Here is a 20,024-nt window from a genome sequence, read left to right as displayed (position 1 = left end):
TGTGTCTGGTTAAACAGTGTTGAAATGCAGCCTGTAGAGTCCAGCTGCTTGTGGTTCAAAGTTTTCTTAAGCTGCATAAAAATAGAAAGTGAATCTGATGATTATTTAATAATAATAATTATAAGTTTAGTTCTGGCGAAGAAGAAAAAACAAATGATTCGAAATAAGTAGGGCTAACCTGAATGCTTCGAAGCTTTGATTGTTGCCAGGTAACTGACGTCCACATCAATAGCCTTTTCAAATGCGCTGTTTTTCTATACCATTACCTCAGAAATCCCAAATAGCCCATAAATTGAGAAATAGTATTTCAATATAATTCCTTATACATCCACATTAATTACTAGTTATTCTCACACCAGGACATTTGGACTCAGTGATAGGCATATTTCTATAAGCACAGTTTGACTACACTAAAAAAAAGTAGTTTAGATTTACTTGATTTTATTGCTTACGTCGGTCGCACACGATCAACATCTGGATAACTGAATGAATTTTCGCTTGTCAGACCAAAGTATTTCATTCACATTAGACTGTTTAAAAGAATCATGTTAGTGCCACATACCATTTGTCAGTTATTATTATACCAATTTATTGTGTAATATTAAGTAATTTAATCTTGTCCAGGGTGATTTTTAGCTGTACTTCTAACTTAATTCCTTACTGCTAATATTATTCAAAGGTATTATGTAACTTTAAAGCAGTTTCATTATGTAATAAGCCTAGGCATGAAAAAAAAAACAACTTTTATTTTGTGAAAGAAATACTGAAAAACATTGACACTGGACTCCAAATTCTGACTTTCCCTTTTCATTCCTTTCAGGGTCACTCTGACTGATCGTATATATTCTGATACTGTGAAACTGCGTTATTTTCTGATACAGTTATAGTATCGTGGAAATTCTCGTACCGCCACAACCCTAACACAAACACAGTTACAAGGCTAACTGTTAGCATCATGTGGCTAATGTTACCTAATGGTTATCAACAGGTTTAATGACAGAGTCAAGCAGTTACACTGTCGATGTGGTTTGTTGGGACTGTTTAATAGCTCGGTGTTGGATGTTAGCTGCTGCTGCTGTGTTAGCTGCAGCCAGACTGGTAGATGTTGAACTGACTGTTTGGCGGAAAGACAGCAGCTGTAGGGACGGTACTTCATTACTGCATCTGATCCCCGGCACAATTGTGTTGTCTTTCTCTAAAACTATGAAAAAACGTCCACACCCGTGTTTGGCTCTATAGTTAGCATGCTGCGCTTGCTCTTCTTCTTTTGCTATGTGTTTAATGGCGGCGTAGATGCTGCTAGTTAAATCAATAAAAGCAATTTGCCTTTGTATCATTGGTTGTATTTATCGGCTATAATTTTATTGTTGTAATAATGATAGCTAATATAAGTTTCCTACTATTGGCCTATAAGCTAATGGCCTGTCATTTATCGTGCGTAATTAATTCTTTTTTCCAGCGATTATGGCTAATGTTACCACGACCTGCATGCTAACAAAGTGGCTAATTCTCGTATTATTTTAGGTGCATCGACTGAAAACTGATGTTTCAAAAACTGTCCTCTTGTCTCTGATTGGCTTACTCTGACATTCTTACCCTAACCCGAACCAATCTCCTCTTGCCTGAAATGAAAAGTAGGGCGGTGCCTGCCTCCGCCATCTTAGGAAAATTTTTTTTGCACAAACCCACCATTTTTGAATAGCCAAGCTTCTGTCAGTGGGCACCGCAACTTTTTTGTTCACTTGATCCAGATTTCCAAAATGGCAGCCAACAAAATTACACCGTACACTACGTCATACAATTTACAAAGTGCAGATGTTCCTCTGCTGATGAAAGTGTGTCTCGTGTCTCTGTGAAGATGGTGTCAAGGCAGTTTTATGCATTGTTGATATGACAAAGTCAGCTCATATACTACGTCACTTTGGAAACTTTGATATGTAACGTACTTATGGTTTTCAGAAGTGTACAATGCCGACATTTCCTTCTGGTGACTTGACAGCTAAAGAAACATAGCTGCCCCTGTGTCTCGGCCTTCAACAAGTTGGCAGCTCTCCAGGTTTGGGACGCTGTCACATGATGTTAACACAAGTTGTCTGGATTTTGAGGGCCAAACAGTGAAGGTCCTGAGTGAGTCAACTGAAATCTCCCCCGTCCTGCAGGACGAGGGAAACGCTCTCTGCAGGAGACCAAGAATAGGCTGTCTTCATGTCTGCTGGTGCTGCCCATGTGAATCAAAAAAAAAGACAATTAGGGGCTTATTAGGGTCTCGGGGAGACGTACCTCGCGGGGCGTCCGCTCGCTTGCTCAGCCCCAGTTCTGAGCCGCTGCCATATCTCAAAACAGTCAGGGGCATTGTCTCACCTAATTACGCTGAAACCAGAGGCCCCTTTTTGTGTTGCCACTGCCATGCCTGTCCGATTCCCTTCTCCTGCCTAACTGCTCGTCCCTGTCCACTGTGGAAGTGTGCTAATTAGACAAGAAATGGGCCCAAGTAACCATGTCAATTCTCGTTACGAGCAGCCACAGTGAGGAATATTATTTTGTCAGGAAAGTTTTGGAGTTTGAGGGGCCTCTCTCCCACGTTTCCCAAAGTATTCTCCTCATTACGCCAATAACACATCTGCACATGGGACGGGGGAATGCGGCACACTCGTCAAGTCAGAGTCCCCGACAAACTTCAGAGCATAAATAGATGCACTCATACAGAAATGGAGACTATAGAACGGCAATAGCATGAAGTTATTGCCCTAATTAATGCTTTGTGCCCACAGAGCAAATTGTTGAATCACCAGTGGCACATTGTTAGGACTGTGAGAGCCTTTTGTTTCTTCACCTTAATAGGATGTTTTGATCAACGGCTGTTTGGTGACCCAGCTCTTCTTCTTAAATGCCGAGCTCTGGGAAACGGCAATTAGCTAGATTAGAGGAGCCATTTCTGCAGCCTCGAACAAAGACAAAGACAGATCAGACGGAAAGAGCTGCTTCAGAAACTCATCACTGACCCAGACTGTTATTACCTCAAATATGTTTTTACTGAAGAGCTGCAGTGGATGAATTTTAATTAGAGATATTTTTGGTAAATCATTTATACAAGGACGTGGACAAAGACACTGTTGGAGTGTTTGATCGATTATCTTCATAGATAGTCTGAAGTCCTGTGTGTCTCCTTCGGTATTTTGGTTCCTCATGGTGTCAGCTTTAGCTGGGGTTTAATTTTTTTATTGTGTTTTTTCTGCAAACACGTTGCAAGACGCCTGCCAAACTGCAGACCACTGTTTGAGACCAGCAAACAACAAAATGATTTGTGCTTTAGCGCTTAACGTGGGCACTAAACGTTGGTATTTTTTAGCGACCTGTCACTGTTTTATCAGCAGGGATTCTGGCACAAAAAGCAGATGTTTTTTTACCAAATCATCTCTGCCCTTTTTGTGCAGATTGTATCCCCAAAAATGTGTATCGTGAGCCAAAACATGAGACTTTTTCTAACATGGCGACCGGGTCACAGACTTTCTCATTTTACAGCTAAACAGTACACTAAAATATGTTTCTGAAAACAGTTGAGGCAATAAATAAGCAATCAGAATGTTGGTTCATATTTGACCTGGAACTGTAACACCTCTCTGGCAAAAGGCATCTGCAACCGAACGTCGAACCATGGTGGTAGAGGAGGTGCGCCGACAGGAGGAAGCAGCCAGACGTTCCAAAGCCGTAGCACAGGCCACACAGGGTCGCTGGATGAAATGGGAGGGCGTTGAGAAGAGGAAACTCACATGGAGCGAACTCTGAGGCATGGAATCCAACAGATTGAGCTTCATCGTCTGAGCTACGTACGACGTGCTGCCCTTCCCCACAAACCTGCAGCTTTGGCTTGGAACCCAGCAACGCTCAAACACATCCTGGTTGGCTGTAGGAACAGCCTCACTCAAGGCAGATACACTTGGAGACACAACCAGGTCCTCAGGTGTCTAGCTGACAAACTTGAGTGTAAGAGGGTATTCATCAATGCCCAACCCTTCAACAACCAGGATGCGCGCTGACACCTACCATCGTTTGTTAGGGAGGGAGACAAACTGAGGACCCACCCCTCAACCCCTGATCTGGGCCCACTGAATGCAGCCAGGGACTTGCAGTTTAGAGTCGACTTGGATCAGAGGCTCATTTTCCCACCGGAGATTGCGACGACCACCCTGCGACCAGACCTCGTCCTTTGGTCTAATTCCTCCCAGCTGGTTTACATCATTGAACTGACAGTCCCCTGGGAGGACGCCATGGAAGAAGCGTATGAGCGCAAGAAGCTGGTACTCCATCTTAGCAGCTGAGGCAGAGGACAGAAGCTGGAAAGTAAAGGTGCGCCCGGTGGAGGTGGGATGCAGGGGCTTTGTAGCCAGTACAACAGCAAAGCTCCTTAGGGAGGTTGGAGTCAGGGGACAGGCTCACAGACAGGCCATTAAAGAGCTGGCCAACACCGCTGAGAGGACGAGTCATTGGCTGTGGTTGAAGAGAAGCGACACCATCTGGGCCGCTAAGGCAAACAGCTAACCCCGGGACACACACCCAGGCTTGATCAACCTATGGTGGGCCTGCCTCAGTGGAGGGTGTCTTGTGTTAAATGGCCGAAACCAGTGATTGCCACACCCAGAGGCTTTATGTTTTTTTGGGGGGGGTTGTCTGTCCGTCTGACCATCTCAAGAAGAGCGTATGGGAATGTCTTCAAATTTGGCACAAACGTTCCCTTGAACTCAACAATGAACTGATAAGGTGTTGGTGGTCAAAGGTCACTGTGATCTCACAAAACATGTTTTTGGGGGTGTCGGTAGCATAGTGGATAGTGCCGGCGCCCCATGTACAGAGGCATCGCCTCACTGCAGCGGCCGTGGGTTCGAATCCGGCTTGCGGCCCTTTGCTGCTCAGTCCCCACTCTCTCTCTGTCTCCCCATTTCACCTTCTGTCCTGTCAATAAAGGCAAAAAGCCCATAAAAATAATCTTTAAAAAAAACAACATTTTTTTGGCCATAACTCAAGGATTCATGTGCTAATTCTGACAAAACTTCCCACAAATGTCTAACAGGATAAAACGATGAAGTGATGGCATTTTATATCCAAAAGGTCAAAGGTCAACTTCACTGTGACATCATAATTTTCTGCATGAAACACTTTTCTGTCCATTATTCAGTGTCATATCTCAGGAACAGAAGGGGAGACATTTTGTCAGACACTGAATTGGTGACACTGATCTTTAAACTGAGCTGATGGTATAGATTTTATGTGCTGACGGGGGAACCTGTGTGAAACATCCATGTTTTTTACAGACATGGAACTGAAAGAGAAACCTGACTGGTGTGCAGAGGCATACAACTGCGAGGTGGTAATTCTAGTTTTTCACAGATCTGTTTCATGTGCTTCCTTTATAATTTTTAGAATACAGAATTATGTTTGCAGGTTGTTTGTTCATACATCCATCCGTACGTCCCACGTTTGTCTGAATGCGATATCTCAAGAACACCCTGAAGGAATTTCTTCAAATTTGACACCATCGCACCTTTGACTAAAGAATAAACTGATTAGAATATGGTGGTCAAAGGTCAAGGTCATTGTGACCTCTCCAAAACATGTTTTTCACTGTAACGCAAGAATTTTAATCTAATTATGACAAAACTTCGCAGAAAAGTCTAATAGGATATAACGATGATTTTATATCCAAAAAGTCAACTTCACTGTGACATCATAATGTTCTGCATAAAACACTTTTTTTGGTCATTACGTAATGTCGTATGTCAGGAGCTGAAGGGGAGACATTTGGTCGGATACTAAATTGGTGAAACTAATCTTAGGTGTCCATCTAGTACGTGCTGATTGTAAAGATCTTCTGTGTGTGACACATCCATGTTTTCACAGACATGGACCTAAACTGTAGGATTAACTTGACTGGTGCACAGAGGCATACAAATGCGGGAAGGTAATTCTCATTTTTTGTATAGATACAATTTTAACGTTTATAAAGTGGAGAATTTTAAGAAATGTATTAATAATGCGAACTAACAGGGAGAATAGGAGTATGTTTTCATATCTTATAGTTCTACATTTTAGAATGGGACATTAAATAAAAAAAAGACATTAAATAACTCCTGTAAAATGTTCATAACATTTAATCTTTTGCATTCATTACGTTGTTTGTACAAAACTCACAAATAATCTTAATGATTTTCCTGTACCTGATTTCAGTTGCATTTCCTCTCATGTGTGAAGCACTGTCTCCTGATTTTTTTAAACATTTTTCTGAACAGTTTTGTAAAGTAATTTGATGGAGATGAACCATGAGCTGAAGCCGAGGTTCAGAGACGATAAGATGTGATGCCCGCTGAGATGCAAAAACGTGTTTCTAGCTGCATCCTGATCCAAGTAGAAGGATGTGATTTGTGTGTGTGTGTGTGTGTGTGTGTGTGTGTGTGTGTGTGTGTGTGTGTGTGTGTGTGTGTGTGTGTGTAATGCAGAAACCTCATTAGCATAGCTGTTGGTATGGCATTGATCTCTTCATTCACCTCTAATGAAATGTCTCTCTAATAGCTTCTCATGAGATGCTGAAGGTAATTTAGGTTGCTTTAGTCCGCTCTCTTTCACTCTCAACAACATCTGGGACATTCGATTTTTTATTTTTTATTATATACATACATTTTATTTATTATTTTTGTTGGAACAGGTCAAAAAGGTGGTACTATTTTCATTTTTCATCACAGAGAAGAATTTAATCTACAATCTCACACTTTATTTTTTCACATTTAAAGGCTAAATAATTTACTTAAGGCAATGTCTTAAACAACATAACAGTTAATAATGACTCTGAGACCAGGAGTAACAAGATGAAAGCAGCAGACGACTTTTATTATGAAAAAATTAAACACATTTACACCATAAATTGATATAAGGCATCAATTCATGCGCAAACAAATCAGCAAAATTTTCTTGCAGAGGACCCCAAATCCCTCATTTCACACGCCCCTGCCTGAGACTATTTAATTTAGTATCATAATACAATTGTGTTTTTTACCTGATATGTATTTAATCCACTTTAAATTTAGGCCTTTTCCTGCAGGGAGATGCGGCGCAGTGATACACAAAGCAACAAGCAGCCTGATAATTGACTTGACCGGGTGAAGCCGCATCTCTTGATCACATCTCAGATTACAAACCAGCACTAAATCTATTGTGGGTCCGACCGTCCCTGACAGCCTGACGCATGGCTGCCAAACAGTCCCACCGGAACCACCTCTTTATTTATTTATTCAGCACCACATGTCCCATTGACACAACTGTTATCTGCGCTTCCATCGCGCGCGTCCACTCATCTCCATAAACTCTCCTTCTGCGTAATTGTCCGTCCAGATGTCCAAAAGTGTGCCGCACATTATCTCCGAGCGATTGAAACTGCGCAATAATTGAATAACAGCTGATTAGAGGGGATTAGGTTTGTGTGAGACGGGGAGAAAATGAGAGTATTTTCACTTCATTTCACATTTCAGCGGCTCTGAATCTGAGCTGCGGGTTTAAATACTGTGATAAATGAGTGTGAAGAGAAGCCGCGGGTGATTTCCCCTGACATCCCAACATGTCTTCTTATACTTTCACTCAGATTTATGCGCTCAAACACTGCGGAACTTCTGTGTGTGATATCAGAGCTCAAACAGACAGAAAGACATTTGAACCTCGAGAGGTAAATAAATCTGTTGTTGCGTCCTGCTCTGGCATCTCCGCCTTTGTGTGTCTCATATTTAATTGCCACCCTGGTGTGTCCTAAATACGCTGAACTGGGATATTGTATTCTTTATCATGTGACCCGTCAGAGAATAAAACAGGCTTAATAACCTATCAACAGATGCGCAGACTGCCGCCAAAGACAAAACGTTTGGTGCGCAAACCTAATTAGAATATGCAAATGATGGGTTATATGGGACGTTGGAGAGCTGCAGTCTGCTAACGGATCAATCAGTGTGTGTGTGTGTGTGTGTGTGTCCTAATAACAAGCTGATGTGATTAATTAACTAATAGAGAAATTGGCTAATGTGAGTTTGAGTGTTTCTTTTAATTTGACCAGTGAAAATCCTTTTTTGTTCTCATGCTCCTGATCCAGTATGACCTGCTCTAATGCGCAGGTTTATTGTGTTAATACATTTTGGCATTTTTATTAGAAAGTATCAGGGTGTCTGCAGGTCCTTACAATGTCTTAAATTAAATAGGCTAAATATACAGCCTTAAATGTCATTAAATTATTTGGAATTTGTGAGGAATTAATTGCCACAAACATTTTACCTTATTTCATTTATCCATCTTTTAATTTCTTTTTGTCACGATAAATCCAGCTCTTGTACGAATGTCCACATTTCTGATGTTACAAATCTTTAAACCCACTGAGCCCCTTTACTTTATACTTAACCTGTTGGCAAAATGCAGGTTAACCTAACTCCCTTAACAACCATATTTCTACATAAAACCTGCACAGGACCCCGTATCCAGGGATGAGAACCAGAGGAGCTTAAGTGACATTTTGAGGCAAAAAAAATGTTATATATACATATATATCAGATGCACTTTGCACCTTGGACATGGAAACATCAATAACACTTATATCCATTGATGAATTTAAGAATGTGGTGAAAGAGACATGTGCTTGTTTTTCTTGAGAGGTCACTATGTTTGAATAGTTGTTGTTTTATTGTAGATTTTTTGTATTATTTGTTGCATTTTAAATGTGCTTTGATTAGCTGTCACCTTGAGATGTTAAATCTCAATGGAACTTCCTGGTTAAATAAAGGTTGAATAAATAGAATAAAAGTAAAGATGAAAGCTCTTGATGAGCACTTTCTACAGCCAAAAGGATACTTGTGAATTTTAAAAAAAAATCCAGAGTTATTAATCACAAACCAAAAGACAACATACCAAACTGAAGTCTTTTCAACTGTACGCCCCTTTTTTGTTTTTGTTTTTATTTTAGGTAGCCTTGTGTAACGTCTCAGCCAAGTGAATACAGATGAAAAACAGCCTTTTGGCTGATTATGGTATTTTTATACCATGTGTATTTAGTACTAATTTGCACTGTCCCTCCTTTAATTAACTAAACTGAAACTGAAATATGTGGGGCCGAAAAGGGCACAAGTGCACTTACACAGTTAAAATAAATAAGTCAAAATATTGTTCATTAAGTATATTGTCATCCACATGTTTATGAATTTTGATATTTAAGATAAAAACCAGTAAACAAAGTCATTTTTGGTTCAGGCTGTCCTGTAAAGTTGGTTCTCGCTCCTCGATATATCCGACTTACCTTTACACTTATCATCTTTGTCTTATTAAAGCATTATTTGTCCAAAATTCTGTCTTAAATTTGGTTTGAAAAAAATATCTTAAAAGTTAAGTTTAAGTATCTAATACCAGTGGACACCCTGATTAGAAATATCCCATTTGAACACTGAGTTATGAAGAAGATGCCAGTTTTACAGTGAGTGAGGTGTAATCAGATTACTCCTCTGTTAAATTGCATAATTATTTGGCTGCCTTTTGCTCTGCTGTGTCATGGATGCATTTTGGTGAATGATCAAACTTTACATTTTAAGGGTAGAAATGATAAAGAAGACCAGTCAAATTTGTTTTTTTAATGTTATATGCAATATCAAAATACCTTTGCATCTTTACCTAATACAATATCTTAAACAAAATAGTAGATAACAGTGACTGAGATTATTGGAGTAACAAGATGAAGCAGCAGAGGACTTTCATTATGACAAAATTAAAGACATTTACACCATAAATTGATGTAAGGCATTAAATTGGTGCAAAAAATCACCAGAATGCAACAAATTAAGTCTTTGCAGAGGACCCCCCTAATGCATCTTTGTTTATGTCATTACATAAATATTATTATATAAATAAGCTGATTTTAAATAGGCCTTTTAATCTTATAGGACTGATAATAAACCTTAAAAGGCAAATGTGTTTTTCAATCAGTAGATTTAGTCAGAGATATGATTCTTTTTCTGATTTTATTTGTTTGGTATTCAGTATTTTTGGTCCATCATGCAGTTTCCTCTGTGCTGAATTCAAACAGTTGAGCCTGTGTTTGACAAACGTGTTGCACATTAAGCTGATTTTCCTCGACTTGATGGATTTATCCGGCTGATTGGATCTGTGTGTGACGAGCCGGTGACTCGGATGAGCAGCCACAGAAACACCAACAGTTATAGTTAAAGTAAAAGCATTCAGATTTTCCTTATATGATGATTTTATTGAACTAATTTTAACTTTAAAAACACACTCTCGTTAAGTCTCACGAGCAAAAAAAAAACCCCACACAATTTCAGCAAGAAAACAACATAAAGATTTTGTATTTTAATTTTAATGCGTTCAATATGACATAAATACGAATTTGTGGTATTTAACAGAAGCTTTATTTCATGAGTTTGGGCCTGATTGTTCTGCAGCAGCTGTAAGAGACAACACTTTTTGTTATTTGTCACAGACATCCTCAGCAATTTGCTGGCGAAAAGACAAATATGAGAGTTATTTTGTCACATTTAATCACCATAAATTACATTATCCATTTTATAAAGCGTCGTGGGGCTCGAGCAAACTCCAGAGTGGAGTCTCCTCCGCTTGTGATTGGCTGCCGCCTGTTGCCTGTTGGATAAAAAGCGCAGCAGAGAGGAGGGCGCACAGATAAAGAGGGAACATCTCAGAGCTGATTGCATCAGGGACTCTGCTTTCTTTTTTTGGAGGGAGTGGAAAACAAAAAGTGGGACCTCACCGCCATGACAGGGAAGGAGGGAGTTGTTCTCTCAGACACTGAGAATAAACTGAAATCCGCCTCACACACCACCGTGAACCACGGGGGACCCCAGCAGCCGCCTCCAGGCTGGAAGATGGCCCCTGTGGTGCACCGGCGCACCGGCTTTGGGATCCAGGAGCTGCTCGGCCTCAACAAGGAGCCGCCGGCGGTCCCGAGGCGGCCGCTGGAGGCTCTGCCGCACAGCGCGCACGTCCTGGCCGCCAGGTCGGCCCTCGGACACGGGGGGCTCGGGGTCGGGATGGGTTTGCTGGGACCGGAGGGAATACACTCGTTTTACAGCCAGCCTGCGTTTCTGGAGGTGCTGGCAGAGGCGCAAAATGTGCACCTGCAGCCGCTGCACAGGGCGGCGCACATGGACGCGCAGATGGATGCGCAGCACTCCGCCAGCTCCGGTGAGTGTGTGACAGCAAGTAGGCCTGCACTGTGTGGCAGGCTGTGTGTTTCTGATGCAGAGAGGAGAAGAGTGGTTTTATGTTTTATTTATTATGTATTTATTGTGAAGCTAAGAGTGAGGACAGCAGATATTACTGGAACAAAAAGGGAAAGAGCGAGGGCTCAAGAGCTCGCGCCTTGATTTAATGTTAATAATGGAGAGAGATTTAAAGTTAATTTCATGCTGTTGTTTTCAACATTGGAAAAAGATGTGTAGAGGTCTTGCTAAAATAATTTTTATAAACTTAATGCAGTCTATTTTAAAAGTATATTTCTATTTTATCTTCTGTCATTTGGAATAAATCCGCGCTGAAGACTCAATGTGCAGAAATAAACATTGTACAGCCACGGATCAACATTACTATTGTCTACAATCTTTAATGTGTTATTCTGCTTTTATTATTATTATTATCATTATTAGTAACTGTTATTATTATTATTATTATTATTTTTATTGATTGCTGTTCCCTGTTGTTTCCTCGCAGATTCTGATGACATGAGTCTGTCCTCTGGTGATCAGAAGTTTTCTAAATCATCACTGAGTCAGAGCAAGAAACGAAAGAAAAGACGACACAGGTAAAAATAAAAGAAACGAATGCAAGATAATCAAAAGATGTAGGCTATGATTTATTTAATTTATTTAACTGATGCTGTTCCGGTGTGGCGCATATGAGGTCTTTATTTATTCATTTTATCTCCATACACACAAAAACATCTGTATTTAATTCCTATAGAAACATTTTTTGTGTTTGATGCTCATAATATGGTACAGTATTTACTATATTAGCCTAAAAATCCTTATATAATCATCATCATTATTTCCTCTAGGCTCTTTTTAAAATAAATTGTTGCTATATATTTCTTAGAAAATAATACTGAAATATAACGAATATGTTTTGGGGGAAAAAATCAGATGTATTGTGTATTTATGATTATTTTTTTCTCTGTCTCAGATAAATTGGGGGAAAAGAATAGGCTAGTAGTTGTCATGTCATTGTTTTTTTTTCAAACATAAGAAAATAAAGAAGAAAAATTTAAAACAAAGATTTACAAAATAATATGTAAAAAAGAATAACCAGCAAACATGTCCTGTAAACAACATCAGTATTTCACGTCGTACTCTCCTCTTTTTAAATATTTAGCAATTAGCTTAATATTAAACACGAATAATTCATTATTTTCTTACAAGCTATTTCGAAAATGGTTAAAATAACAACTATTTCTCATTAATTTTAATCTTAATTTGATTACAAATTCTGTGCAAGAAAAATGTGATTAATTTGTTTCTCTCTTTCAGCACATTTCAGTTGTAAATTATACAAAACTGAACAAATGTGAAAATATGCATATATGAATTTAGTCATGCTTGAGACCAGGAAGGAGGCACTCAACTTGATTTATTTATTATGAACATTAAAGAATAAAATCCAATAAAATAGAATATATTGTAGAGAACAAAAAAAACAAAAACAAAACAGAGACAAACAATAAATCATGAACAGACTTACAATATGAAACATGAATTTACATTTCATGTCCGAAAAGGAGAAGAAGCAACATGCTTGTCTAGCTGTACCCCCCAACCCCAAACTGTATTAATCCATCATTAATCAAACTATTACAACAATATTATTAGCAAGTAAAATGGTATGAATTTATATTTTGTCTTCATTGAATGTTTTAGAAACTTTTATAAATGTATAGTAGAATTTAGAGACAGACCCATGTGGACGGGGAAAGTCAGGGTTGAGGAATGGTCAAAATGTGCAGGTGTATATGTTATGTTACGTCTTATGTTATGTATTATATGAGGTACAATGTTATTAAGAGAAGATCCAACAGTTTTTGTTTAAATTTTTTGTCATTATGTTCAGTTTTGTTTATTTACCTGTCTGTCATCGCCCTGATATCTACATGTGCTGTGATACTGACAGCAGTTATTAGTTAATGTAAACCTGCAAGATGTGTTGAAAATATAATTATGCAAGAAAAAAAATAATTTGTTTATGAAGAAATTAATATTCTAAATTGGTTTTTATTCTCATATGTTCTCTTTTTATTTTGCCTGCAGAACCATTTTCACGTCCTATCAGCTGGAGGAGCTGGAGAAGGCTTTTAATGAAGCTCACTATCCAGACGTATACGCCCGGGAAATGCTCTCCATGAAGACTGAGCTGCCAGAGGACAGAATACAGGTGTGTGTGAACGTGTTAATGACTGTGCAATATGTGTGCTGACATATTAAATTTAAAAATCTTAATATGCTTTAATCATCTGTCTTTAAGGGACGGTGATGAGACAAAAAATAACCAGTTTTTAAAGAGTATAACAGTAAGAATGTAGATATTTTCTGCAGTAAAGCGTCTCACACACTCAAAGTGAAAATCACCTGCAGTCACAGAGCGCGCCACAAAATCAGTTAACAAAGGGATGAAGATTCTCCCACTAAAGGAAACATTCAGGTGGAGACACCAGTCGGCTGCTCCATCATCATCATCCTCACGGTGCCTTCTGCTTTCACATCAGCAGCCAATTCGCCCTCTCAGTGTAATTAGTTAATTGAGGAGAACTTATCACCTCTTTGCCTGCGAGAGACGGGCCGCAGCCCTGAAATGAAATGATAACTACATAGAAATTAATTAGCACAGGTCAGCGGCTGAGCAGAGGCCTCTGCCCGGCTGCTAGGAGCATTTTAATTTCCCGTGATATTTGAGCGCCTGTCTCCCATCGATCGAGCCTGGAAATTAACTTATTTTTCAATCAGCCTCTTCGCCCCCGGGGTCACCTCTCTCAGGAAGCACTTCACACACACACACACATGCACACACACACACACACAGACACTGCCATGCACACTCACACCATTGCTGTCAGAAAGCATGATTGCTCATCTGAGGCCCATCTTTTTATGAGATGGAGGTTATCATCAGATCTACCTGAATAGCTTTCCAGGCTCGGCTTTGATCGTTTTTAATTCCAGGTCTCTGCAACACACACACACACACACACACACACACACATACACACACACTACGATCTCATCCTGTCGCCTCGGCCATTTTAGGATGCTCATTTTTTCCTGTTTTCCTCATCCATATTCACCAGCTTGCTCGGGCCATTGCAGCCCAGCTTGGTGGAAATCGATTTAGACACTAAAGGAGCCAGAAGAGAATAATGCACGGGCACACACACACACACACACATGCACATGCACACACACCTGATAAAGGACAATATAAAGTATAAATGAAGCAATGAGGACAACATTTAAATTTTTAACAATGCCTTCAGGACTTGTGTTACAAATCTATTTTCTGAAATCAGTTTTCTTTACTAAAAACCTTTTGTTTGTTTGTTTAATCCTCCAGCAGATGTCATTGTTCTGCTCATATTTATCTCCTGCTTTCATACTGAGGAGACTTTGGATTGTTACAGCATCACAAGACAAGGAAGTGAGCTGTGATCTTTATTTGGATAGTCCACCTACAGAGAGAGTATTTGTCACATTTCAACAGTTTGTTAGTTGAGATTCAACCATTCAACTGTTTTGTTTAATCCTGTAGAGGTTTAACAGATTATCTGTATAGTTTATTTGACAACTCATGAACATACCTGCTGAGAATAATTTAGTTGAACTACTCACTCAGCCTATGTAGCAACTGAGTGCGTAGTTTTTTTCTTTTTATGTTTTACAAAAAATAAATGAAGCAGACAAAACCAAAGACAACAGACAGGGACATCATAGGTGAAGGTGAAATGCTTAAAATTAAATAAAAGTAGAAGACCGCAAGGTTACATTGTAGTATCAAGGATAATATTGTCCTTTAAGATCACAAAGGTCCTCATGATTTGTGACTTTGATTCATATAAAGCCAGGATATTTTTAAGGAGGGAGAAATCTTCCACTCATTCATAAGCTATAGTTTATTTTGTATGTCTCAATACTGATGGGGATAAAACACAATTCACCAAACAAAATAAACATATAAATAAAAAAAATCACTTCAAAGTCAAATAAGATTTCCATTTTTTCACAATATTTTTCACATTTTTAGGGGCATGTCTTGGAGAAAAAGTCAGTGTTGTTTAGCCTTAGACAGTGTCTGTCCAATGTCACTAAGATCCTCGTGTCGTCACGAGAGTCAGACAAAGTATGTGTGTTACTCGGGATCATCAGCAAGGTCGACCTGTTATCTCTCAGACAGGCAGGAGCCTCTCAACATAAAACATGCTACATGTGAACACAGCTCAAACATCCAAGTGACGCAGTGATAAGCAAAACACATCTTTGACATGTTTTGGTCCAGTCAGGCAGGAAACCTAAGTGCATTGTTGTGATACAATCATAATCTAATCCTCTTATCTGACCTCCATCTCTGCAGGTGTGGTTTCAGAACCGCAGGGCCAAGTGGAGGAAGAGGGAGAAGTGTTGGGGTCGCAGCAGCGTGATGGCAGAGTACGGCCTATACGGAGCCATGGTCCGTCACTCCATCCCACTGCCCGAGTCCATCCTCAAGTCAGCCAAGGAGGGCGTCACAGAGTCCTACGCTCCGTGGTTACTAGGTAAGTAGTGTTTGTTACATGTTGTTAAATTTTGTTTTCTATTAATTCTTCTGCACATAGTCACTGTTAGTCCATATTTTAGTTGCTAAAACTAGAAATCTTTACTCTCTTATAGGCTACTTGTAAAATTGAGATGTAAGAGTCTTGAAATCTTGAATCTTGTTGGCATAAATCAAAGTTTCCTATATTATATGTGTTTGGAAACATGGATTAAGATGTCTTCTAACAGGAAGTGGGAGTTTAGCCTGGCTCAATTTACGAGCCAATAAAAGTGTCAGCATGTCAATAAAAGGTCGATACACTGATAATCCTACTTAATCAGGACAGATTAGACTAGGTGTCCTCTCTCGCCTCTTGTCAATTGATTAGTTTAAATCAATTAGCTCAGTCTAATTGAATAAGAGGTTCAATCCACTAATCTATCCCCATCCTCTTTCACACTTTATTTCAATGTCAAACACCTCACTACATACAAAATGTTGCGCTTGAGAGGAAATATTGGTGCAGTTTATTAGAGATATTTTATATTTGAAATCCCCAAATGCATCAATACGTCAAACTACACCAGGAAAAACTGAGGGTGCTTTCACACCTGCCCTGTTTGGTTCAGTTCAATCGAACTCAAATTCGTTTGCCCCCTAAGTGCGGTTTGTTTGGGCAGGTGTGAACAAAGCAATCACACTTGTGTGCGCACCGAAACAACCGGACCGAGACCCTCTTGAAGAGGTGGCGCCTTGTTTTCAAACTGTATGGTTTGACTAAAATGAACAATGACCGTAATATAGTCCACGATGAGCAGCGCTAAAATCAACCTGCGTAGTTGTCCCTCCATTGTGACATTAGAAAGTGTCACATTTATCTTGCAAGTGTACTCTTCTTCAACGTTTGGTTTACTTCCTGGGTTTTTCCTACATGGAAATTCTGACCAATCAAGAGCAGCTTTCTCGTGCAAGGCATTTGATCTGGTCCTCTTGTAAANCCTCCATTGTGACATTAGAAAGTGTCACATTTATCTTGCAAGTGTACTCTTCTTCAACGTTTGGTTTACTTCCTGGGTTTTTCCCACATGGAAATGCTGCCGTGAGAACACGAACCAACTCTAGACAATTATGCAACTTTGGAACAAAATTAGTCCCTGATACGGACCAAAGGAGACGACTCTAGGTCTGAAAGCACCCTAAGACAAGGATATTTGCAAGACCCTCCTGCAGACTCTTAACTAATCTTTAATCTGACTCTTTTTCCTTGACTGCTGTAACACTGGAATTTCTCAATTATGGGACCAATAAAGGTGTATCTTATCTTATCTTATCTTATCTTATCTTCAGGTATGCACAAGAAGTCAGTTGAAACCACACAAACCTCTCCTGGAAAACCCTGCAGCCTGACACCACCACCACCACCACCAATAACAACAATACAGGAGAAACCAGCGGTCAGAATGATGGAGGAAGAGACGGAGAAACAGATGAAAGACACTGCTAACGCACCCATTTCTAAAGAGGAACTGAGGGAGAACAGTATCGCTGCACTGCGAGCGAAAGCGCAGGAGCACAGCGCCAAGGTGCTCGGGACAGTTTCTGACAGAACAAATGGCCACGTAACACATAAAGAGGAAGCTGAGGACAAGGTGACGGAGCAGGAGACTGCAGAGGTGGAGAAGAGTGACTGAAAGAAAAAGCTGCTGGATAAAGACTGATGGTGAAAATACCTGCAGAGAGATAGAGGTCCTGTTTTACTGGTGGAGTTGAACCTCGGTGCTTCAGACTGTTCAAACCTGCAGATCAAATGTTATAATCAGAGATAAATAAATTAGAAATTATTTGAGTTCATTTGTCGGATAACTTCTACTCTGATTGAGGTTTTTTTTTTTTTTTTTTAACCCAACCAATAACATAATTTTTTCCTCTGCTGAATCACACAAATGTTCTCCTCACATTTACCGCAGACCTTTTGATCTGCAGCTGCATTAAAAAATATATTTATTTTCTTTAAAATAAATTGTAAACTGTACAGTTCTGTGACATGGCAGCTACTTTTATGCAAGAGTTTGAATTAAAATGTCTTCAGAAGCCTCATTTCAACAAGCATCTTAAAAAAGAAATTGACTATACCTGCTCCAGACATGCTGATAAGGAGATGACTGTGACCTCTGACCTCCCTGTGATGACTGATTTCAGTTTGGTGACTGAAAAGCACACAGCTGGTGTTAGTTCCTGTGAAAAGATTAATACAAGATTCAATCTTTGTTTTCTTTCAGCAGTTGCAACATGTGTGATGTACATACTGAACATATTGTCCAATAGTTAATGCTGTACTGTTGTGTACAGTTAATTATCTGTGTTTGTCTCTGTATAAATGTAACTGTAGCCTAATTAAAAGTTACGGATATTTAAAGTCCCTCTTTGCTCAAAAATGTGTTTTGCTTAATGTCACTTCACTTGATGTTTGAATCTGACATGAAAACGCTTTTTTTCAGGCTATTTTATTCACAAAAACAGATAAAAGAAATAAAAGTACAATTCATCAAAGCTGCGAGCAGCAGTGAACAGACCCTCGCACCTCTGCGCAACTAAGGGGTGCTGGCAGCGCGCCGGCTGATGCTGCTGTTCCTTTCTGTGAAAGTCAGACCTTGCATGCAGGAGGAAGATGGTTTGTCCTTTATAGTAGTATACTATATATATATATATTTATATAGTGTGGGCATTGGAATGACATATTTTACATTTTGCACCACTTACTGTGTCCACTATGCGGCGCTGCAGAACACACTAATTACATGTCATGTTGTTGTGCATCAATTGTAGACCCCACTGTGTAAATTTCAAGTAAATCAAAAAATAAGTGTCTGAAAAGATGCATTTCCTGTTGCCTGAAGTCTGAGGCAGATTGGACAGGGTACACAGAAGTACAACTTCCTGTTTTGTAGCCAAACGTGTAAGTTTGAGTCCTTACCACGGTTACACGGTAGGACGAAAAGTTAAAATTTAAACAACTTTTGATGTGAAAGGACTTTAGATGGTACAGATAAAAAGTCAACCCGCTGAAATCTGTAGGAGGAGTTTGTTAATATATGACCCCTGGAAATAGCCAAAAATGAAACATTTAATTCAAAATGGCTGACTTCCTGTTTGATTTAGGACATGGCTCAAAGAGGCTTTTTTTGTACATCTTGGGATGTTACATATGCCTACCAATTTTCATACCTCTAGGTGAAACGTCCGCTGCATCTGGCTCCTGAAGCAGCAGACAGGTACCAGTTGGCCAGAAGGGCTGCAGCTGTTGTGACGCTGAAGCAAAAACACGGGTATGGGAGGAGTTCGGGGAGGCTATGGAGAGGGACTTTCAGTTGGCCTCAAGGAAATTCTGGCAGACTGTTAGATGCCTCAGGAAGGGAGAGCAGGGCTTGTCTCAGGCTGTGCTCAACAGAGAAGGAGAACTGCTGGCCCGAACTAGGGACATTGTTGAGCGGTGGAAGGAGCACTTTGAGGAACTCCTGAACCTGGCTGTCACATCCACCACTGGAGGAGGCAGAGCCTTAAGATTCGAGGGAACTCTCGGCCATATCCCTGGCAGAGGTTGCTGAGGTAGTCAAAAAGCCCCCCAGCGGCAAGGCACCGGGTGTAGATGAGATTCCTGAGGGCGTGCTCCAACTATCGGGCAACACACTACTAAAGTTTACTCCAGGGTGAGATGGATCGGTGGTTTGGTGCAGCTTCTGCAGTAATACTGGTGCTGTGCCGGACCGTCATGGTGCAGAGGGAGCTGAGCTGGAAGGCAAAGTTTTTGATTTACTGGTCCGTCTACGTCCCAACCCCACCTATGGTCATGAGCTCTGGGTAGTGACGAAAACAATGAGATTAGGGATACAAGTGGCTGAAATGAGTTTCCTTTGTGGGGTGGCTGGGCTCAGCCCTAGAGATAGGGTGAGGAGCTCGGACATCCAGAAGAACCTTGGTGTAGAGTCGCTGCACCTTCATGTCAAAAGGGGTCAGTTGAGGTGGTTCGGGCATCTGATCAGGATGCCTCCTGGCCCCCTCCTGTTAGAGGTGTTTCAGGCACGTTCCACTGGTAGGAGGCTCCGGGGCAGACCCAGAACATGCTGGAGGGATTACATATCTCATCTGGCCTGGGAACGCCTTGGGTTCCCCAGGAGGAGCTGGAAAGCGCTGATGGGGAGAGGGATGTCTGGGGT

At 40.3% G+C, this 20,024-nt stretch overlaps 1 protein-coding gene across 1 annotated transcript; it reads left to right on the top strand.

The window, feature by feature from the left end:
- Positions 1-10,706: 10,706 nt before the first annotated feature.
- LOC126398460 (visual system homeobox 2-like) lies at positions 10,707-18,229 on the top strand. The gene is made up of 5 exons (XM_050057821.1): positions 10,707-11,226; positions 11,752-11,842; positions 13,338-13,461; positions 15,649-15,829; positions 17,158-18,229. The coding sequence occupies exons 1-5, from the start codon at positions 10,797-10,799 to the stop codon at positions 17,499-17,501; spliced, it is 1,170 nt and encodes a 389-aa protein (XP_049913778.1). The 5' UTR covers positions 10,707-10,796; the 3' UTR covers positions 17,502-18,229.
- The last annotated feature ends 1,795 nt before the right edge of the window (positions 18,230-20,024 follow it).

The sequence above is a fragment of the Epinephelus moara genome, chromosome 12 (genome assembly GCF_006386435.1).
Source record: "Epinephelus moara isolate mb chromosome 12, YSFRI_EMoa_1.0, whole genome shotgun sequence".
In the NCBI taxonomy this organism is placed as follows: Eukaryota; Metazoa; Chordata; class Actinopteri; order Perciformes; family Serranidae; genus Epinephelus; species Epinephelus moara.
This window is presented reverse-complemented; position numbering and strand designations above follow the sequence as displayed.